The sequence below is a fragment of the Dromaius novaehollandiae genome, chromosome 2, assembly GCF_036370855.1.
Source record: "Dromaius novaehollandiae isolate bDroNov1 chromosome 2, bDroNov1.hap1, whole genome shotgun sequence".
NCBI lineage: Eukaryota > Metazoa > Chordata > Aves > Casuariiformes > Dromaiidae > Dromaius > Dromaius novaehollandiae.
The window spans coordinates 63,216,799-63,240,482 of record NC_088099.1 but is presented as its reverse complement, the minus strand read 5'-3'; the positions used below and the strand labels follow the sequence as shown (position 1 = coordinate 63,240,482).

Below are 23,684 nucleotides of genomic sequence, written 5' to 3'. Positions count from 1 at the left end.
ACCCCATTCAGAACTCAGGAGTCTCTATTAAGTGCTTAAATGAATCACACAAAACCTTGGAAATAATCAAGAAAATCAAAGTCTATACTTGATTGAAGGTGTTCTTCTTTGCTAATTATTGCAAGGAAAAAATTAACTGATGGAGACTTAGTGCTCATTAATATAAATAATTCTTGATGGCAGAAATTTCTCATTCCAAAACTCATTGTTAATCAAAAAATACAAAGTCAGAGTATCCATTAGAATAAGCAAAAGGAGTTAAAGTGGAAGAGAAGTTGTCTAAAAGTACTTAAAATACCTCAGTACCTAAAATATTCCTACTTACACCTTCTTCTTTCTCTTGATGTTATGCAGCACTAATGCAAGTGGCATTTTGGATACGACTGCCCTAGCTTGGACATCACAAGTGAAGAAAGTGAGGGGAATGGTCACATCCTGACATGTAGTTGCTCCTGCCTGTGACATTTGAGCATGACGTCACTGTTCACTGAAGAAATGTCAACTGCTCCAGATATGTCTGTGGCAGTTCGAGCTGTTAAATACAGAACAATATTGAGATATCTAGTTGGCTCACAGCTAACATCAGAAAGATTATCCAGTACTGTACTTGCTTCAGTGTCCTGCATAGCTTAATTATATTACTCATCAGCTCTACCATCGGGAGAAGATCTCTCAAGGCTGCATTGGAGATGGTGTGTAAGCACAACTTGTGCTAGTGAAATCAGCAGGACGTGGCATTGATTCTGTATGCATTGCAATCTGGGCTCAGTTTTAAGCCTTGCATAATATTTATGTGTCAGAAGTGTTTAAAAGAATATTTTAGGGATTCCATAGAAGCGTAGTTGAGTTTTCCCGAGTAGTATTTCATACAGCCTTCCCACAGTTTTAAGTGACTAAGGGAATGGAGTTTCAAATTAAAACAGGAGAAAACCTTTCAGATGGAAACTCAAAAACACTTTAACCTGTAAGATGTTTGTGCCCTCATAAGTCATCACTGGTTCAAATTTGTATATTTCAGCAGACACAAGAAAATTCATACAGCAAATGGCATATACAATATACATAATAATTTACTTAATTTGGGATGAACCACTCCCCATTGAAATCAATGGAAGAATGTGCATCTATCTAAAAGCGACTTAACCTTTACCTTACTACATTTTCAAATGACTTCAAAATTATATGTAAACAAGATAAACCGTTTTACAAAATCTTGACTTCAGCTAGAGTAACACTTAACATCTCCAAGCGCATGCTTGCAAGGACTCATAAATGAAAGATTTTAGAAGCATAGTTTGGAAAATGTGATTCTGCAAGGCCTGTTTATTAAGGAAAATCTGGAACAGCAACAAGTTTGACTTCAAAGCATGAGTCACTCACAAAATTCAGTACACATTTGCAGGTGTAGCAACCTTCTGTGTTGCAGTGCTTGAAATATTTCAGGTGACATACAACATCTTTGAATAGGGATCCACAGTAGAAAAAACTTAACCTACTTCAGAGTCCTATGCTTCAGGACATAAACTGATAAACAGCCTGGGTCCTATGCAGGTCTCCTTTCATCCTAGCTTATCATGCAGGTAAATTAGGTCATGGAGTTTACGCATCTGATATGGAAGGCCAGTATAAGACACAGGTATTACTCCAAGTGTACTTGGACTAAAGAGTCTTTTGAATTTTGCAGCTCTTATTAGCACTTAAAATTACTAACAGTTTTTACTAGTTTCCTTAGTACTTAATAAGACACTTACTCCTCTGTGAAGCCATTTAAATAGACCAGCTATAGGCCCCTGAGGTTAAAAAGTGCTTCCTTTTTGTGTGTGAGGTGGAGTTTTGTGGGATGGGGGTTGCACTGTTCCTTTTAGATGGGCTAAGAGCCTGTGTTACCCATTAGATATTGAATGTGTTGTGAGGTGTGCCCTTTCAATTGCCACAATATCAGATTGTGCTTGAATGAAAAAGAATGAGAAGTTCAGTGTGAAAATGAAGTAGAAAGTCTTTCTTTTTAAGACAAAATTCTTTGCCTACTCTTATTATTTTCTGGATCATGAAACTGAGTTGCCTGTGAATTAGCTTATTGAGTTCAGCTGTATAGTCAGTGTCATTGCTAATAGCAGAGAGGCTCTTTGGGCATTTCTACTCCAACGCAGCTCAAGGCAGATCTTGTCTTGGACTCAAAACTTCCCAGCTTTGCCTTGGCTGCAGAAGTCACTCACTAGGAGCTCCCATTGGTGTTTGCCTTCAGGCTGCTACATGCCAGCCAGCTAGGATCTTTGCGCATCAGACCATAACCGCAGAACATCCCACTTTACCAGCACGGGATTTCAAGTGACACTTTCTTCTGGAGCTGCTGAAGCATAAATGTGGCCTCTCTGCTGACTGCCATCAGTAGGTCACAGCTCAGAGCTGGCAGGAAGGAGGAAACCTAGATCCAAGTGACTGTCACCAGGAGACGCGGAGGGGTGCTTGCACTGCGTGGGAAGTAGTGTCTGGAGAAGCAACATCTACATTTGGCGTGGATGAACAGTGCAATAAACAACGAGCCCTCAATGTATATCATCACTAGGTCATCAGCAATGGCAGGCTGCTCAAACAGTCCCAGACTGCTGTCACTCAGCCTTCGGAGACCAGAAATGCAGTACTGAATATCAGAGATGACCTGGCTAACCATGTGCTAGAAAGCTTGACAGCTGGCTAGTGACCAGCAGCTCAAAAGCATAGTTCAAGTGTCAGGTTATAGACTTCAGACACTGCCTGTGGAAAGCAAAGGGAAAGGTAAGCAAAAGAAAACCATAATTTCACAGGGAACAGAAACCTAAATTAAATTAGTTCAGATTACTCAAATTGTAAGCAGGTTTCACCAAATGAGTCGGGACATATTGAAGTCTGTGAGACAGTGATGGTGATTGTGGAGCTAGTATTTGTAATAGTGGGATGGGAGATAATTTGATAGACCTTTAGAATGGGAAATTATTTTACCACAAAATTCATGGTGACTTTATTATTAAATTCAGAGGAAAACTGCTGAGGTTAGCGTGCTTCTCCAGTTTCACTAGGATGTGCTTATTTATCTCTTGGGGAGATCCAGGCTTTAGAGTCCTTTAGCAACATTTTGTTGACTGCAGAGCTCTATTTTCATGTTATATCTTCATTTGAAAAGTCAAGTGGTGGTTTAAACATTTCTTTTTCATGCAAGATTTAAAGCTTGAAGTTTTTGTGTGTATTTTTAGTATAAGGCATCTGTTTGTGAAGTGAACAGTTTCCTCACTTATCTGTACTATAAAACAATGTTTGTACCTCATAACTGTGCCTGAATGTCCCCAGGAGGTAAAAGCCATGTGCTGTATCTTTCTTCTCTATACCACACTTTCAGTCTGCTGGACAAATGAAAGCTTAAAGCAAATAATAATTTCACTTTTGACAAGACTGCATTTCATTATATTTTACATGGATAAAACTTCCAACTTTTATCATTGCTATGTATTGCTTTTATTTGCAGGAAAACTGCCCTTTTGGCTAGACATCCAGTGTACTGTTTAATGGAAATAGTGAGGGCTTACTGTATTACTTGTGTCTCAACTTGAATTTGATCCTACTCCCATTTAAATCAGCAACAGAACTCCCACTGATGTCTGTGAGAGCAGCTCAGGGTTTTTTGTTGGCTGGTTGCTATCCTATACACTATATCATATTGTACTTAAAGTTTTTAAATATTTTTTCCTTCTGTGTAATTAAGAACATGCCAACAACTTATTTCATAAACTTTGTCCTTCATACTGATTTCCTCTTTCAGAAATTTTTTGCCTCAGTACAACTCTTAAGCTGACTTGTCAACTATTGTTATCATGAAATCAAAATATTTATAATGATATTGTGAGCAAGTGTTCTTACTTCAGAAAGAGAAATGCTTCTTTTCACTGTTATCCACCAAGCATTTTTATGCTGAAGAGTAAAAATAATTAGCAGGATTAGGGAGCATATGGGAATCTGATCCTGTGTAGACTGCTGGTGATTTTCCACCAAATTACTTCTACTGACTTCAGGAGAGACAGCTAAGAAACATGTGACAAACAACTACTTTGGCATAGGGATCTTGTTAATCCCTGCGCCATAAAGTGTGTTGGTTATCCCATGTCCTGTCCATTTTTACAGTTCTGAGTGGAAAAAAAGTGAATGTTGTTGATGTATAAGTTTGATTCCTGCTCGGTACCAGGACTGTATTATATGGTTATCTTACTCATATCTTGTGTGACTCGTTTGCATTTCCACTGCCCATGGACACCAGAATATCATAAATGGAAGTAGTGTTATCAGCAGGTTTGGTTCCTGTTTGTTGCCAGCATCTCTAACTTCAGAAATATTTCTGGTCATAGTTGAAATATCTTTGAGCATCAAAAGCAATAGCGTTGGTGCAGCTTTTGCCAGGCATAGATGTCCTGGGCTGACGCAGGGAGGGCTGGGAGGCCATTGCTGCTGACAGCACACCTCCTGCTTCCCAGGAGGTACTGGGACGTTGCAGCTGGGCCACCCCCTCTGCTCCCGGCCCAGCTCCATCCGCCCTGGCTTGGCTGCAGCTGTCCCTGCCCACCCAGTAGCCATGCTTTAATTAGATTTAAACAGAATCCAGGAATCAAATTCCTACACAAATGTGTGCCCTGCTCGCTTTTGCACTCACACATCATTAGAGATAATCCAGTTTTCCAATAAACAGGCCCTTCCTTCAGTGTAGGGCAAAATGTTCTTCATGAATTATTATAGTGTATCTTCATCCTGTGCTTTGTTGCCATCCTCTTATCCCAGATATCTGGTCTGGATTATATGCCTGTGTTTCCTCATGATGCAACTTCTCCCACAAATTTGGATGATTCTAGCCTTTTTTTCTTCTTTTTTTCTCTTTTTTCTTTTTCTTTTCTTTTCTTTTTTTTTTTTTTTTGTGAAAAGATATTTTCACATAAATCACCAAACTATATTTCTGACTTTTATCCAGTTATTTATATAACATGTTCGGAGCCTCTTTCCAGGATGAAGGGGGCTTTGCGAGTGGTTGTGTATGTTGGTATAAGAACTGGAGTTTGAAGATGGAGCCCTTGAAAGCTCTTCTGAAGGCGTTTTGCAGAACTCTTCACAGAACTGGAGATGCTTGTGTGCCAGATCAGCAGCGTTTCCTCTACACTTATCGGGTGGGTATCATCTGTCTTTTCGCCCTGTCTGTACATTGAAGCTCTAGCCCTTTGTGGAGAGTTGGGGATCTGTCACAATTTAAATGAACAATTTGACTGTCAAACCATGTCTGCTTCTTGGTCAGAAGCAAAATTCCTGTATTAGCTTTGATTGTAAAAACTTAATGTACCATTTGCCAGACAGAAATAGAGAGATAGGAACCCCGATAAGCAATTTTAAATGCTTTGTGTCTCCAAAGGCATTGGGACTTCTTCAAATATATTAGGTAATAAGAAGGTCCTGTTACTCCTGCCCCAGTATGTCTAGCAAAATAAATCTTTTGAAGCATATCTCCTAATTTCTTCTCTGCTTTTTCAAAGAGAATATTCTTCCAACTAATGTTTGGTTTTGATGTATCAGAAAGGAAACGTCTTCAGCCTGACAAAGATATATCCTGTTGTAAAAAAAAAAATCAACAGAACCCCTCCACCAGTGCCTTTAAAACACCGGACTTTTTCTATCAAAACTCCTTCTATTTGCTAAAATTCAGAGAGTCTGTTGCCTTATCCCTAATTATATTCACAAACTGGCCCAAAACATATGGCATCCTTTATCCCCAATTCCTGCCAGAAAAGGAGAGGGACAGATCTGAGGATTAGACACCAAAATGATGACTGTGTCTTCCCCCTGGTTCCAGGAATAAGTCCCTGATTAACTTCATGCTGCACAGCTGATTGACAAATGTCACAAATGCTTCTATTTTTTCCTTAAAACAATCATGTAATGTTTAGATTTCAGGGACAAGATGAGACTCTGCATTCAATTGCATAAGACAAGAAGTCGGGGATTATTTGTGCAGTACTCTTGAAATACGCATACTGCTTAAGCAGGGAAGTGCATCACACTAATAAAAGTCATCAGAAAGCCAGTCTTCTCTCAGTCTTAGTCTAGCTCCGTCTCGATGTATTGGTATTCAGTTATTTTTACAGTAAAGTCTGAATGCTTTGCCTTCAAGTCATACCAGAAATTTTCATATAATTCACTGAGTAAAGATCAGTTGAAGTGATGATGTGCAAATGAGCAATTTTATGAGAACTCTCCTTGTAATAGGATCTAGATGTCATAACTATTATCTTTGTGGTAAGAATGACAGTTCAGCTGAATGGGCTATCATAAGTACACCTATCTATCTCTTGGCTACAGTCTGATTCCTGAACCTATCATGAATGCTGATGAAATCATATCCTAAATTGACTGAAAAACTTTTAACTGTCATTCATTAGTGAAGTGGCATGGATTAGAGCCATTTGAGCAGGGAACAAAAGCTTAACATCCCACAGAAAGCTAGATGGCCCTGAGGTTTAGTTCATTTTTAAAAAATTATTTACTTCCTACTTCCACTGTTTCAATTACTTAGCACTTCTTGTCAAGAGAAACGATACAAACTTATTAAATGAAATTAACTGTATGTTAAAAAAGCATCAGCCTGAGTGGCATGACATAAATCAACAAATGCAGTAAGATTGGCCTGAAGAGGCCTGTTTTTTTTATTTCAGTTTGTGATCTTAAATAAAGTGCTGCTGTCTGCACCATACTGCTTTTATTTTCTTTGGTGACTAACCTATAATTGTTTATATTACTGTCCTCTTATATTACACTGTCTAAGTCTGAATTTTCAGCCTTCTCCAGGCTGAACAAGTGGTTCAAAAATTCTTGTGCATATGTGCAATCTAGGAAATACCGGTACTTTCCATTTTAAAGTAGTGAACCTGAGAAATTTACTTGAATATATGCTGTAACAGAAGAAAGCTGTTAAATACAATCAGTCACTCTTGGAAACTGGAGTCTTGAACGATAATCCCATAAACAGGGACATGTTTTTCTAGTAAATTATCTTGCATGATGGTGTGTTTCAGTTTCTTTTGGTAAGGCTTACAGGAATAGACCTATCGGATTCTTCATAATTTCAAAAAGCATTGGAATTTATTTTTATGATCTAAGAACACCTTGGTTAAGTACAGTCAATGTCTTAATGAAAAATTTAATGAAGTAAACATAGTGAAAATGAGTTATTGCTGACTAGAAGACTCTGCTAGGACATGGTGCTAGGACAACTCGATTATGCCCCACCTTTCTCTCATGACCTTAGATAAATTTCTTACAGAGAACTCAAAGAATGTGAGATCAGTTCTAGACTTTGACTTTGACTTTGTTTGGTTTGTAATCTAGCTAGATTTTCTGAGTTGAGAAAATCAGATCCTGAGATCCTGAAAAGTCCTGTCTCATCTCACAGCCCCAGATCTTGGGTCATGGCAGCCCATGAGTGTGTCCAGAGGGTACAGTACTGGCTCTCTAAGGCATTTATTACTGGTGTGTTGACAAAGGGGTTTCTCAGTAACCTGGTGGTAGCAGAATTGAGGTTTTAACCTCTTAGGTCAAGAGGCAGCAACATTGCTGAGGGATAAGCTTCCTTAGCTGTTAGAAGAGCAGGTCAGAGAGGTCTCTTGAGCTAAGTGGTAGTTATATCATTTCTGCAGATAAAAGGGAACAAGTGCCAAAGATTTCCTGATCTTCTGAGCAGAATAAAGAATAGGAAAGGTGCAGCATAACTGTCTCTCTGCTTATTTCTCTCCTCCACTGACTGAAAAAAATAAAGTGGGGAACAGGCAAACTTGCTCAATTGGACCAACAAGAGCTGTATGCCAGCTTCTCCTTTCCTTCACATCAGGTCAACCTTGCATAAACTAGCACCTGCACTCCTGTCTGCCTTGAGAGAAGACTGGTTGCATTAGCATGTTTGCTTGTGGTATCATGAGTATTTTTCAGCATTAAAGAGACTAAGATGAGATTTGATTGTATTTGAAAACAAATTACCACAGCAAAACACCTCTTCTCTTATTCCTCCCACACAGGAACAAGCAGTGTTCCTCCTCAGACAGCTGCCTCACTTAATAGAAAATTTACAGTGACTTTTCACCATAATTAACAATTACTAGTCTTGCCACCAACAGTTTAGAATTACAGGCTTCTCCCCGACTAGTAATATGTAGACAAGCATTGTGTTCTGTAGTAATTATAAGAAGCAGGGAAAGGGGCTGAGCTACATTATTGAATAAAGGGAGCACACAGAAATACCCAGGGAAAAGCAGAATCATGTTCTCTTGGTGGGCTCTGCTGCTTATGGGAGGTATTATTCCCAGCAGTTTTTTCTTTTCCAAACTGAGAAGTATTTCTTTCTTTAAAAAAAGGGCTTTTCATGTTACGGAGTCATGTAAAATACTCAGTTATACTTTTCTCTTTACTGTTTGGCCTTCATTGTCCTTGCTTGTTTTCCTTGCTTACTTTTTTTCTTGTGAAAATATTTTCATAATTTATTTAAATACATTCATTTATTTAGGAGAAAAAAAATCACATTTCAGTTCTATAGACATAAATGCTCTTTCATTTTCATTAAGCCCTGTGAATCTACATGAAATGTAAACAGGAAGAAGACAAGATCTCATGAGAAATCAGGAGCTGAAAAGGAGCTGCAATTCAGATGTGGATATTTTCAGGTGAGCAGCATATCCATTAGCCCACTTCCTCTTGAGAAAGCTATAGGCCAAAGCAGAAACCTACCTCCAGAGCCCCTTAGAGTATCTGTGCTAAGATCCACAATGAATTTAACGGGTGGTTCAATCTTCATTGCTTTTCTTTAATGATGCTTGTTGGGAATTTGATAGTTATGAGAAGTATTTTTCACTTAGGCTGATAACAGACAGAGAAACCAGGAGGTAAATGCTGTCAGCAGTTAAGATCACTAAATACTTTGTTGTCTGGAGTACCTGAGTGGAGGCTCAACAGACAGCTGTGTGGAAATGTGAGGCCACAGTGGAAATTTGTCTGCATTTCAGCAGCAGCAGCTCCTGGAGGTATTTGAATAGTCACCATAATTCACCATAATTTCCTGTTGCCTCTCATCTTTAATTTTTGCACAGTGGTTGTGATTAGTGAATATACAGTTAATTCCCTCTTTGAAGCTGGCTTCCACCTTCAGCCCCTCTCATTCAAGGTGGCCCCAGCTTAGCTGTATTGCCCAGCCTGGTTCCCTGCAATGTTGCCTGCCCAGCCACTGGGGATCTGGGGCCCCAGTTTTGTCCTGTCCTCACACCCCATGGCACCAGGATGAGGGGATACTGCTGCTCCAGGTGTCTGTGTGTTGTACAGCTCCTCTCTCCATCCCGTTCCCACTGACTGCTTCAAGCAGCAGCAGGGACCCTTAAAAATAGCCACAGCCCAGCCAGGGGGTAACTGCTGGCAGCTGCTGTCTGAAGCATGTTTTTGGCTCTGGCCGAGGGCTGCACACTGTTCCTTCCTAGGGTAAGTTGCCCAAAAATGTAAGTACAGCAAGCTGCTCTGTGCTGTGACTCAGGTGACATGAGTTGCTTCTCTCTGTGCAGCCACTTGCCCTGGGGGTGGTTAATCCACTGACCCTTCCAGAGAGGCGATACAGAAGTGCAAGTTGCTGCTGCTTTGCTGCAGGGACTGAGAGGAAGGAGAAGAGAGCAGAAAAACTGAAATGCTTTTATTCCACAAACAAACTACGCACACATAGGTATATGCAAAGTAAAAATAGTGATAAATAAGCTTAAGTGTTAAACTGCAGAAATAAAGGCAGTTCCTACCTTCTGCCTCAGAAATCCCTAAAAGCAGTGCAGTCTTATGAGGCTTCCTTGTATGCTGTACAAACTGGCAGGTTTTTGAGATCCTGTGAGTCTGTTAGAGTCATCCAGTCAGACCTGCAATTTAACACAGGCTCTAGAGCCTTGCCAAGTGATTCTTCAATGAAGTCCACAATATGTGCTTAAGCTATGCAAATCTCTTGCAAAGATTCAGGCTAGTTTTAAATTTTTGGAAATACTCCCCTCTTAACCATTTAGACCTAAGAAAACTAGAAGGCATTAAAATTCACTATTTATAAAATACTATCATCCAATAAACAGAAGGTATCTAGGTTCACTAAAGAAGCAGAAGGTAGGGAGAGGGGATTTACCTCATGTTCATATAGATCTGGTTCCACTAAAGCCCAGAGCTGGTTCCAAGTGAATGCAGACAGTAAGAGTGTGGCCATACTATATAGGATAGTGGTAAAGGAGCTTTAGAATGGATTTCAGGAGCAAGTCTTTTTGCTGTTTCATGTCCGATTAACTGCATTGGAGCATTTATACTGCAGAAGTTTTTTGTTTGTTTGTTTTTTACTTATTTAAGTATATCCTGTTTCCAGAGGGAAATTCAATAGATCTTCATTCATTTATTTTCATTATAGAAATGCAAGTTAAGTATAAAAACTAAATTAGTGGAAGGTAGGGGCTGGCTGGGTTTTTTAAATACGGTTAATGCGGAGAAGCATTGATGTTCTAAGCCAAGGGAAATAGCTGAGGCTGAATCAAAGTTCCATTAAATCTGTTTTCCTTCCCTTAAATTATACATTGTGTTTTCCACCAGAACTACCACCTGCTTCAAAAATAATGCAACCAAATTCTTTCCTAATCCTGAGTCTTGTCTCAGGTTTGTTTCATTGAAAATGCAGAGTTTTTTTTCATAACCAGTTTTCCAGGACATGAACTAATAATAGTAGGGCACTTCAATGTGCTGATTGCTTCCAAATTTTAACAAATCTATTCTACAGTTATCAATAAAAAGCTACTCTTCATTTGATTATAACTGCATATTTTAGGCTCTAATAAAGCTCAGTTTATATGTAAAACCAAGTTATGTGCAAATTTTTAAAAAAATTATAAAAACTATTAAGTGTTTCTCATAAGCGATAAAGTGTTCCATGCTATTCCACTGTATCCTCTTCAAAGAAAGGAAGAACAGATTTGGATTATCATGTAGTCCTGGAAAACCAGGCTGATAAAAGATTTTACAGATGTACTTATTTCATCTCAGGTTTTAGGTGTTTTGTTGCAGGACCAACAGCTACTGTTTCTCAGTTTTGCTAAAGTCTTCCCAGACAGATACAGCCATGCAGAAGTGTCTTAAAATCAAAGTTCTCATGCAAAGGGCCTCTGTGGTGAGCGTTCTCAGTGACTTCACAACAGCTTCTCATCCTGAGGCAAAGTGTAGACAAAGGTCTTTGTGTTGGGATGTTCTCTACTTTCAAGGGATCAAGGGATGCTTGGAAAGACTCCAAAAGATAGCAGCAAATGAGCCTTGTAACTGTTGCTTCAGTTGTACTTTTGGCAAATGTTTTACTGCAGCTCTGTTTCTGGCTTAGTCTTTCCCACAGCAATTGCCCATGCACTGTTAATAAATCATTTCAGAAGTGGTTTTAGAGTCCTGTCTTCGACAAAGATGAAACTCTTAGGCAAATTATGATTCTTCCCAAGGCCACAGGTCTTTGGCCATGAGGAATTATGAGCCGCTAATGAAAGAGCTGTGCCCTGCATGCCTGTCACTGGTATAATGATACTTTCCTCTTTCTTCACTGGTTTCTGATATCCTGTTTAAATTACTGTACATTTCATGTTTATTGAAATCTGAATATAGCTTCCTGTTCACAAGACAGCAGAGAGATTTCATTCTGATGGAACTGGTGGATCAAACATTTTCCAATGAACAGTTCCCTGACAAGTCCAGTTTGTCAAAACTGAAACTTTCTTTATAACCATTGTTTTTGATAGATGTTCATTACATCAGCGTAATGGAAAACGATTACCTTGTCCAGTGGGTTTCAAGTATTAGTTCTGCGCTTCCTTCACAGCCTTTCATGGTAATCAGTATAGCCCTGTGTCATGCATTGTAAATACAGGGCAAACAAGCAGCCACCCACTCTCTTTTTCCTTCCCCTGGTACATGCTGACATACTGGACCCGTCTATTTTTATGTCTCATATGATACACTTAATTTCATTATCCTCCTGAAGTCCCCTTTTTCATTGAATAAACCATTTCATAAGCTTATCAAGCTCCACCTGAAAACTTGGACAGTTTCTTTGTCCTGGCTGTTTTGTGGGACAAGATTCTTCTCTTCCTAGAATTTCGCATCTAAGTTTATTCTAAACCAGTTTGTTTGCAGTTGCTTTGTAACTTCTTTTACCTATGGTATATTTTAATTTAAATAGTTCTTCCTTTTTCTTACTTCCCTCCAGTATATTTATAAATAGCGTTTAAAGCCTCTCTTAACCTTTTCTTAGCTAGGTGAAGCAAAGACATTCTTTAAACCTCTGTTCATAAGATATACCATTTCTTTAGTCTTTCTTTATTTACACCTGTTCCAATTTGTGCTTATCTTCCTTGCACATAACTCAACCAGAAGTGCACAAACTATCCTCATTAGGCATTATTAATGTAATCATAGTACTATACGCTGTAGTTTCATTATGCTGTTCCAGTGCTAAATAATCAAGGAAATTAATTACAAATGACCAGATAACATACCTACAATCAAACTAAACAACAGTCACCAGACAGAACACTAAGCAAAACACCTATGACAGCATAAGGCCCCAACTTTAAGAAAAAAAAATGAAATCTAGAAAAAATAGTTAAAATGTGATAAAATTAATAGAAAAGATCATTAATAGAGAGCCATACTGAAATCTTATGTTTGAATAGAATTAAAAAACATTTTCAAAGGAAATTGCAGTTCATGGGCAATGTCAGAATTTTGGCTTTATTCTAAATTGGAGGTCATATTAGGAAAATCAAAATTTGCATGCTGTGGGGGAAATTCCACTCAGTCCTATGGAAAAGACCTATGCACTTCTAGCATTCAATGTGTGAGTATTAAAATGAGTAATAGTTTAATGCCATGGGATGCATCACGCATTCTCTCTTAGGCAGCAGGACATGTATTGCGCACGTTGGGAGGCCTCACCAAGCCTGAGAGCTCATACTGAAAGAGAAGAAAGCCAGTCAGCTGGCTTACATGGTGTGATGCTTTAATTCTTTATCCTGCAGCAACGGCAAGGTGAAATGTTGTGGTCTGAGTAATGCAGACAGCTGAACAGAGGTGATCAGAGCTGCTTGATCCCCTATAGACCAGTTTTCTGTAACGTTCTGAGGTAAGTTGAAAACAGTAGTGGGTATTCCTTATATACCTGCCTAAGGAAAAGTGAAAGTACTTCAATGTTTTAGACTTGTGTTGTTCTTAAGCAAACTACAGCACACGATAGTAGATTTTTGTTGTATTTGTCCTTAGGAAATTATAAATTTATTGTAAAATTGTAAATTGTTGTAGTCAGTTTTTAGTGACCGTTCCTACCAAAAGCAGATGCATTTGTATTCCCTACAAGGGTTGCTGAAGAGGTTCAGATTCTCTTCAAAGATCTAAATGGATTGTGTCTGTCGATTAAATAGTTCAATGCCTAAAAGTTAGTTTAATTTCTTTCCACGTTCTAATCCTTTTGGTTCAAAAGGCACAAAGTTATAACAGCTGCTGAAGTATTTCAGGAAAATAGCTATTTCAACTATTTTTTATTGAGTCTGATGCATGCACTGAGCCACCCAAGAATGATTGCATTAGCAGGAATAATAATAATAAAGAGTTACAGTCTGGGTTTGGATGGTCATTACATCATTTCTAAACAATTCCAGAAATTTCTTTTAATGTAATTTCTACAGCTTAAATTGGAGGGAAACTTATAGGACTGGATGGCCTTTCTGCATCTGGTTTCTGTTACGGAGAAGCTGACATACACCATTTGCTCAGACCATCTGCAGAGAAAAAAGGTTTTCTTTTCTTTTCTTTTTAATTATGAGGCAGACCTCTTTTCCTTTCAGTATCTCAGGCTTGAAGTAACATGAGGCACGTGTCATTTCCACGTGAGTGTGGGAATGGTGGTGTATACTTGTTATATGTAGCACTAAGTCACATGCTTGACATATGAGTGATACCCTCTTGAGAGACTGAATGTCTTGTTTTAAATATTTGATATGCAGTAAAGGGCTGATATGAAGCCAGCTGTAACTGGTGAATAACTCCCTGACTTCAGTGGCATGTAACACATCCTCAGCCCCTTTTGAGATTCATGAACAGACTCAGATTATGTGAAAGTACTAATCATTTTTCTACCTTTTCACTTGCACCATCTTAACTGTGTTAAAATATTTTTTAATGAATTCCCAGAGTGAAGGAAGCCTACAGATCTCTTTTAAGCTGTCCTAAATAAGAAACTAAAAATGTGGGCACCTTATGTTGCCTGTCACCATGACAATGTTGACCTACTGGCTTTTGTTTGAAGTCAGAATGATGCTGATGAAGATGCCGCAAGGCTTTGTTGTCTTGAGGACCTGCGACAGTGACCCACAGACCAAAGCTGTTGCCATGTCCCAAATGTTTCTGCCTGAATGAGCCCTACAGATGCTAATATTGATTGCAGCTTCCAAAGTTAGGCACACACTGGAGCTGATGGTTGGGAGTGAAGTACACAGATTAAAAGATTATCCCCTCTTTCTGCAAAGGACTTTTAAACAAATATAACACCCTCTGAAGATAGATAAGAGAACAAAGTGTCCATACTGGATAATAGACTACACAAATTCATGGAGTCTGCTAGATTTGCTGCCAGATTCAGAGAAAGCCACATCCAGTCCCTGGACAGTTAAATGGATTATAATTATTCTGTGAATATATTTATAAAACAGAAATGCCATCCCTCTTACAGACAGATTGCAGAATCTGAAATAAAATAGAATAAGCATCAAATTTACTTTTTTCAGTTGATTATAGAGATTTTTTTCTTTTACTAGGGAGTCTTTCAGAAACATCTAATTTCTTTTATAACAGTGTAATAATATCCCCCCCTTACAAATATAGAAAAAAGTAAGTGCAAAAGACATAGACTAGATAGTATATCCCCCTTTTCAAGACACACTGCAGTTACCAGCAACTTGGCTATTTATATGCCAAATCTTGTTTGTAGAGTCCTTGAAGATGGGCTAGTACCCATCTGATTTACACCCACCTACAGCTGCAGTGCTGCTTAGACCACAGCACTTGAAATCCTTTATATGGACTGCTGCTTGGCATTTGATTTTGTCCTTGTGATAGGAGGCTGACATTGCTAGTTTTGGAGTCTGAAAGTCTGGTTCTTCCTAGTGCTAATGAGAGAAGGCAGCCACTGTTTCCTCCTGCAGAACAAGCGATGGTAAGGGCAAACTTTCCCAGCTATCTTGCTCTCATGGCTTAACCTCTATCCAGATGGACTAATTACTAAAGGGCATGTGCCTGTGCCCTTCCCACAGAGACCATCCACAGGATGTTTACTAATGTCAGGGACGATAGCAGTTTTTCTGCTCCATGTTCCTGTTTATCAGGATGTGAGTGGTAATATATTGAAATGTTAGAAACCATCCTTTGAAGTAGATTAGCTATTTACAGGCTAAGAACTAGAGAAATGAGGGTAGGCAGAAGAAATGCTGTCCAGAGATGCAGAGACGTTTTTGTGGCTCTCGATGTTAGATAATGATTCAGTAAGGTGGAGACAAGTAGAACAGGTTTTAAACACATTAGGAGAAAGTATTTTAAAATGTTTAGCAGCACCACCTGTTTCTCTTCTGTCTGGTAGGAAAAATAGCAACCGTCTACACATGACGGTGGCTAAAACATTCAAATAGCCAGAAGTAGTACTGCAATGCACTGTGCCCTGAACAACACCATGTCCTGTTGCAAATAGAAAGCTTTGCAGATAGTCTTCAGACAAGTTTCTAACTTCAAATATTTGATTTGATTGTAGCTAGAATAACAGGGATAAAGCATGGCACCGTCTCCCAGACGGAAATCTCTTCACTAATATGGTTCAGTAGAGGAAATTCTGTGCTTCTTATTAAGAAAAAGAACAAGCTGCTTTATCACTGTCTTACTTGAATTGTGTGTTTCGCCTCCCCGAATCCATCTGCCTTCTCAGAAACATCACTGTTATGGTCTGCTTCCCCACCAGCTTGGGCTGTAATGATCTCATATTCCAAGCAATGTTCAACCTCCTCCGTGACTGGTTGGGAGACTTCCAAGGAAAATTTAAGGTGCCACAGGAGGTGATTTTGATGCTTTCAATATGTGACCTTCTGCTGAGCTTCATTTGTACCAATATCCCAGGCTGGTGCTAAAGATGTCATCTTCTAAATGAGATGTAAAACTCAGGTCTTGACCTCTAGTGGTAGTGAGGGAGCCTATGCCCTATTTTTCAAAGGACTCTTTTTCCTCCATGTTCTCCAGCACCCCAACAGGGGCTTTGTCCCCAGCCTACAGCTTTTTGCCCACAGCCTGCAGTGCTACAGGTTTCATGTTTTAGCATATGTACAAGGTACGCACAAATTGGTTTCATAAAACTCACTCTTAGTGCTACAAAGCATCAGCCAGCAGTGCACTGCTCCACTGTAGTTAAATGGGACTGAACGATGGATCATTTGTTCCACTAGATAGACAAGCAAAGTGTAAATCTATGCATCCTGTTTATTTTTGTAATATAGAAAAGTTCCTACAAAAATATACTGATATTTATGAAGAACCATTATTAACTTTTTGGCTAATAGTTAATGGTTGGGAAGTCATTTTTGTCTTCAGAAAACCCTGTCCAGAAGTGTTATTACTACAGTTATGACAACTGACCTTATAAAATGCCAAGGGAGTTCTGTGGTGCTTTGAACACCTGTAATTCCAGAGAAAAAATAGTGGTTTTTGTTTGGATCAGGAGGTTGATGTTAATCTCCTGGTTGCCTGATCTTAGAGCGGGTTAGTTTACATTGTGGAGTGGTCTCAGAGCACATGAACTGGATTTCTTTTGGGTGAAACCAGGTAGGAAGAGATGTGCTTCAACCACAGATGGGCGTTTGGTCTTTGGGACCCCTCTGGAGCTAGTCCAAAAGAGGAGAATGCTCCTTCCCCAAATGCAACACTCTAAAATATGTATGGTGAGGATGTCTGATTCTCACCATCAGCTCTTCTGCTGGCCAGATCCACTCCTGCCAGTCTGCACTGTCTGTTGATGTAGATGCGGGCTCAGACATTGCTCCGCGCTCCAGAGCAGGGTGCTTTTGGGGGCTCCTCTGTGCTCTGTGAGCCCAACGGTGCAGCGCCCTCAAAGAAAATTGCCTCCGCGCCCAATCCTGTAGGCAAGCTTCTCACCTGAAAGAGAGGGAAACTGTTTCCAAAATGCTGGGGTTAACAGACAGCTTCTTCCTGTGCTGTGAGTTTTTGGCATGCCAGCTATACCATGCTTTTGCAAGGTCCTAATTGTAGTGTTTAAAGCCATCTCTCAAAACATCTTGCTCTAGAAACTTCACAGTTGTTTATCCAGAAGACGAGATGAGGTTAGAACATTGGAATTAGTCAGGCAGTATTGGCTGTTGTTGGTCTTGTACATTACTTCTGGTCTCAATGGACTTTACAAACTTTTACAAATTTCTTTACAGTTTTACTACACCCATTGGACCTGTCTGAAAAATATTTAGGACCCTACGCTTCTGTGAATCCTCAGACCAGTATCTTATTTTGAAACTCTCTAATGTTTGGGAATTTTAAAATCAAGACTTGGCTAATGAAAAATTTTAATTATTATAAAACTTAAATTATTAACTTTATTATTGTTATTATATATTCTGATAGTGTCAAAAGCACCTGTGAGAGTTAACTTCTACCGACAACTGTCTCCTTTGAGGGTGTTAATATATAAATAAAAAGAAAGTATACATCCACTGAATCTGCAACTTGAATTTTCCTTTAAAGGGTTGGTGAAAATCCTAAAAGCACTCAAAGTGAATTATATTTACAGATATAGGAAAGTTTACTGCTTTATTTGTTAAAATATTAGTTTAGACCACGAAACTCTCAGCCTACTGAAAAATGTCACTGTGTTTGGAATCAGTTGTCAAGTCATTGGTGCTTTTCAGTAAAGAGTTAAGTTGCTCCTATTTTCTTAATTTCCTAGTTATTTCTGAACAGAAAGTATAACGCATTTGAGGAGTGCTTTGAATTTTTTTTTATTTTCAGTCAGCCATAACTCAGCCAAACCAAATGTAAGTCAATTCCCCAATGTACTTTTCCAGAATTACCATTGTCTTTGTTCAGGGTAACACATGCTGTTACTAATGGCAGTAGGGGGTATTTCTAGTGCATCCCCATGGCTTCACGTGGTACTAATTTTTGCATACCTTGGCAGATTACCTTCCCTTCTCCCTCAGCAACTCAAAGGAATGTGGAAAGTGTGAGGGATTTATGTTTTTAAAAGAAATTGTGCCTGTAGTTACTTTTTTTTTTTTTAGCAAGGGTTGGAAGCTTCATAAAAAAAAAAATGAGAGCAATTAATTTGCCATGTGCCTTGTATTTGACACCAGATATTTGTCAAACTGTTGCAACAACTGTTGCAGAACAAGGCACCGCCACTAACAAAACTTCCATCCTAAGAAACATTTGAAGTCTGTTTTTCTGAAGGCAATTCAGGCTGACAGGTCTCTGAAAGGAAACCAGTAGAGAAATTCCTTTCTGCTTGGGAAGCAGGGGGTCTAAGATAAACTTTCCAGTGGTCCACAAAGGTTAAATTACAACCCAGATGGCTAGAAATTGTACTGTACCTGGCTGAGGAAACCATGGAAACCAGGGATGCCTTTTTGAATACGCCCTTCCTCACCTCTGTTGCACAAGATCATCAAATCCACTGAGCCCTTAGTTTAACCAGATGAAGCAATTAGGATTATTAATGTTCTAGTAGAGGATTTTTGACCACACTAAAATAGAGGCAATGCAAATCCTGCAGCACTTTAATCCTGTGGGTGTAGAAAGTATTCTGTATTTGTATCACCTGGTGCTATTTGTTGGAAAACTTTTTATTTATTTGATTTTTTTTCTTTTTAACTTCAGAGTCTATGGAACATAACAAAGCAAAATTTCTGGCTGGAGTTGTTACCAATTCATCATGAGAAAGAAGAAAAGGTATTCACTCTTCCCCTGATGCATACATCATCTGTAGTTTTATGCCCTTCTCTTGAGAAATTTTCCATGATAATGGCATTTCTATTTCGTTTTCCAGTCAAATATTGTTCCTGCCAATTCACTGTATTATTTTCCTAGTTAGCTGTTTCAGGAAAGTAAATGTAACTTTCTCCAGGCGACCCAAACATACACCTCGTTCAGTATCCCAAAACAAACTTGAAATCTCATCTGGTGATATCTGAAAGGGCTTTTTTGTACCTATGAACTCCTTAAGTAAAACAGATCAATCTGGGCTGTATAATGGTTTGGCCAGAAATGTGTTGAAACTCTGCAGAGCTGGAGAGATTTGGGGGAGTTTTTCTTTGAGTTCCTGTGAACTGAATTTGAAAGCAAAATTTAGGAAGGACAATTAGTTATGAAAATGAACTCTCCTGTTACAGAACAACGTATTTTAATACCCTTCTGTTTTCATCTACTATGACTAGACTAAGTATTTGTAAGGTCCCTAGTTTTAACATAAATTAGTACTTAGATGTGTGGTCTTTCTCTACATAGATGCTAAATACATGCCCAAAAATCAGGTTACAAGATGGTTATTAAGGTTACAAAATCCACACCATGTAAATTAGGAAATTAGACTGATTTCCCTTAATTAGACTAACTAAACTCTTAGACTTAAGGGTACTAAACCTGATCTGGATATTTGTGCATATGTACTGTGATGGTCAATAAATATATCACTGGGTGCTACTGTTTTCCTTGGGAGCCTGCCAGCGCGTGGTTGGGATCTCCTCTCTCAGGGAGCAGCAGTGAGGTATTTCTCTGGCCTCCCTCGTACAGCGCCTAGATCCCTGCCGTGTTTACTGCATGGCAGTAATCCTTCAGTGCAGGGTTTGAATTAGTTCACCAGCTTGCTTCTTTTACGCAGTCCACTCTACCACTTCTAAAACTTGATTATTTTGTTTTTGCCTTAGCTTTTTTACAGATACAAGAGAAAGGCTTGGAGAAATTAATGCAAGTTCCAGGTAAGCCTTTTATTTTGGGTGCCCAGTTCGGAACGCTGAGGGCCCGATGTGTCGTCAGGATGTTTTCGCATATTCAAAGTGCATCTTCCAGAGAGTTTAGTATTGGCTGAGAATTTTACTGCATCTAGAATTCAGAAATGTCTTCAGTTAGGTACTCAACAAATAAGGATCACAATTAACTGGTGACCATGTAAGAAAAGTTTGATTTACATGACTTTGGGTCCTACAGATCTTTTGGCAGAGGCAGAGACAAAGTGTAGCTCTTTGAAGTATTTGTATAATTATACCATATAATCTTTCCTCTTCATGCGCTCCTCTACACCATTGCTTTCCTACTTTCAAGGTTGCTACAGTCGGGGGGCACTGAAAACTCGACAGAAAAGGTACTCATTAATAGAGGCAAAATGTGGGAGAAATTCCCCCTCCCCCCAATCTTGTTCTCCAAAATGGCAGAAATTTTTCAGAAAAGTTTAGCCTGAGCAGATACCAAATATATATAAAAAAAACTCTCAGAAAGTTAAACCTTGGTAAAATTTAAAGACAACTCATAAATTACAATTTGAAGTATCAGCAATCTTGATATTTAAGTCATGGTGTTAGACTAGGGCAACTAGGGCAATGAATGTATTATTTCGAAGGGAGATAGTGACAGGTGTATTCGGTATATTATGGGATGAAAGAGCTCTTAATGTGAAGAGGTGATTATCTGACTGTATTAACAAGTGCTTGTTTTGTTTTACAAAGGAATTGAAACGTATCCAGGATTGACTGGAAAAGTCTGAGAAATAGGCTTAACGATTTTACAACAGAGAAAGGAGTTGAGAGAAGGTGACAAAGACTGAAATGGAGAATTAAGTTTCTGAACACAGATATCTTCCACTTGTGTCACCTGACTGACTGCTGTGTTTTCATGGCTATAACCCACATGTTAAAAGCAAACACCCTCATCTCCTGGTCTTGGGGCCTCTGTAAATCCACCAATTCACCTGTTTCCAATTTTGCTCTGCCCCCACCTTCCCCACCCCTCTGCCAGTGACGCTTCTCCACCTGCAGCTGCCTCCACCAGCAGAGCCTCACAGCTGCAATAGGTTATGATGTGACCACTTATCTCCAACAAATGATATTTTAAAGAGCTTCAAGTTATCCATGTGAATGCATGTTAAGTATGTGACAAACTATAATATTAGTTGAAACAATAAATTATCCTTTTAGGTCTTTCCAGGTAGCAGTAACATCTGGTATCTGGCTGTGGGGAAAAAATTATTCCACATATAGCACATTGAGGCAATTTACTCTTTAGGATTGTGTAACTGTGGAAAGCAGTTAATTTACAGAGAAAGATGATGAAATACAGTCACAGCAAAAGTAAATATTACATAGGTCCTTTGTGCAAACTAGTGCAATTACTGAATATGGATTTAAACAGTTAGGAAGATAGTCTTTTTTAATTCTTTTAGGAGATGCATGCATATAAAATCTAGATCTGCCAGTGACTATCTTATGGCAGTAATCTTTCTGCACATGGCATGTAATAAGGACAAAATGCTCACCTATTTTCAGCCCGCAAGGCTGAGCTCTCAATGCCTGCTGCACTTGTGTGCGCACACACACACTCACCCCCTTTTGGATTTCACTGTCCCAGATATGATTCCTGTAAACCATAGAAAAGGAAGAGTGTTTCTGCTCACAAAGTAGAAAAGGGTCAGTAGGTTACTGAGGAGTGATTTTAAGTCAAATGTGAGAATGGAAAAATGGCGTAGTCTTTCTCTTTCCAGAGGACTCAGACCAAAGGATGTTTTTCTGTGCCAGTGACAAGCACAGACTGTTTTTTTTTAAATTAAAAAGTCACTTTTATTAGTCTAAGTCTTTTTATGATTCAAATGAAACATTTTGATTTATTTTAATTTCAAAGCATTTATTTCCATTTTACTTCAAATGTAGTGAAATTGAAAGCAATATTTTTTTCATTTTTACGATTTGTCCTCCTGTCCTTTGTGTTTCTGTGGGACAAAATGACCACTTGAAAAAATTCATTTAAGTTAATTCTGTCAAAACTTGGACCTTTCTAGCAGATAGTAAATTTAGTCATGCCTTTTGTATTTGTTTACCAAAAAACAGAAAAAAAAATATCTGAAAAACATTAAGCTGTCATTTTTACTTCAGTAACTTTGAAGAATTTCCAATTTTCAGCCAGTCTTACAGTCTATTGGTGCAATACATCTCATCATCCAGAGATTAGGCATCCATTCTGAGTTAGTTAACTTCTTCAGCTGGTAATATTTTCTATAGAGGCAAACGGAAAGATATCTACCTCCATATGGCAATCCATACCACTTTTGTTAGGATGGAATCATTCATCCCCTAAAGATGGATGAATCTCTTTACTGACTGTACAGGGAGTCTATATAACTACCTTAGACTAGCTATTATCTGGCCGAAGTTACCTGTTGTCACAACTGCCTCTTGAAAGCTAAATGAGAGAAGAGTCTCCCCACCTGGTGCCTCAACACTCATTCTGTGTTCTTCTTGCAGCAAAGAGCAGGCAGATAATAAAATGGGATAAGAACAAACCAAAAGGAAGTTGTTTTTTTTTTTATGAAGTTACAGTCTAGATTCTTTTTAAACTATGAGTTTAATTATTTGTTCCTTAAGCTGACATAGGAAACTCCCTGTAACACAACATATGAATTGAAATGTAAGTTATTTCAGCTAGGCTTTTTCCCCTTTCCAAATATTTGCATTAACACAGTCACAGAAGGGGCCTGTGCAGAGACAGTTTCACACCTTGAGTAGCTGCAATTGTTTATCTTTAGTGATTTCCTGCAATGCATGAGAAGAATGGTGACTGCAAAACCAAATCTGCCACCCCTTCTTATTTAATTTAATGCCCCGGGCTGCTCTCCTTGCTCTTTTGTTCTTCCAGCAGCATGCAGAGCTGAAGCTAACAACAGTATCTCAACTTCTCAGTTGGCAACAATCTTCTTGCATTGCTGTCTGGTTTCCACATCTGGTGAACAAATTCCAAGGGCACTATAGTCTTGGCAGTGCTATAATTTTACATGACCTTTCATGCCATGATGTCATAATTAATTAAGCTATTGCTTGCCTTTTATAATTCTGAAGGTTAACGCCCATGTTCCTGCCCTCATGATTAAATCCATCTTTTTTTTTAGAGTTGCAAGGAAAACTGATGTTTAAACTTCGATGCTTGTGGCCAAAATGTTAGATATGCCTTACCTTTGGAAATGCCTAGTACACACAGTGGCATGTTACCAACTGAGTGGTTCTGAGATGCATTTCCCAGAATGCAAAGTGATGCGATGGCTTACCTGGAAAGCGGTTCTCTCACTGCATACGTATTGATGGAGATGGTTGAGAAATGTATTAGGTCATGATGCATCAAAACCATGATTTCTTATGAAGAATTTGCCTGTTGAAGCACTGAATAACTGACACCTTCAACGACTTCAAACATAGTTTGAAAGTATACATAGATCAAATTCATCTGTTAGTTTCTCTAAAGACAGTGCCCTACAAGGGGATATATTTACGAGACAGTAATACAAGTAAGTATTCATTTTTCTCTTC

At 38.8% G+C, this 23,684-nt stretch overlaps 2 protein-coding genes across 9 annotated transcripts in view; both read left to right on the top strand.

Annotated features, from left to right (window-relative positions):
* The window catches only part of HUS1 (HUS1 checkpoint clamp component), a 47,404-nt gene extending 26,087 nt beyond the window's left edge, over window positions 1-21,317 (top strand). For 4 of the 8 annotated variants that reach the window (XR_010387704.1, XR_010387707.1, XR_010387705.1 and 1 more), the window contains 7 exons: window positions 355-2,775; window positions 5,022-5,180; window positions 8,616-8,714; window positions 13,104-13,207; window positions 13,767-13,874; window positions 19,000-19,071; window positions 20,046-21,317. Coding sequence is in view for 1 of the 8 variants with exons in the window: in XM_064506675.1 (XP_064362745.1) it covers window positions 355-392 (38 nt within the window). In the remaining 7 variants the exon portion in view is untranslated. Of the gene's footprint in view, window positions 1-354; window positions 3,781-5,021; window positions 5,181-8,615; window positions 8,715-13,103; window positions 13,208-13,766; window positions 13,875-18,999; window positions 19,072-20,045 lie in introns of those variants that run through there. The other 4 variants (XR_010387708.1, XR_010387706.1, XR_010387703.1 and 1 more) reach the window with 2 other exon arrangements.
* A 2,024-nt stretch (window positions 21,318-23,341) lies between these two features.
* TNS3 (tensin 3) overlaps window positions 23,342-23,684 on the top strand; it is a 319,894-nt gene continuing 319,551 nt past the window's right edge. The window contains exon 1 of the mRNA XM_064506663.1: window positions 23,342-23,662. The gene's annotated coding sequence lies outside the window, so the exon portion shown is untranslated. The remainder of the gene's footprint in view (window positions 23,663-23,684) is intronic.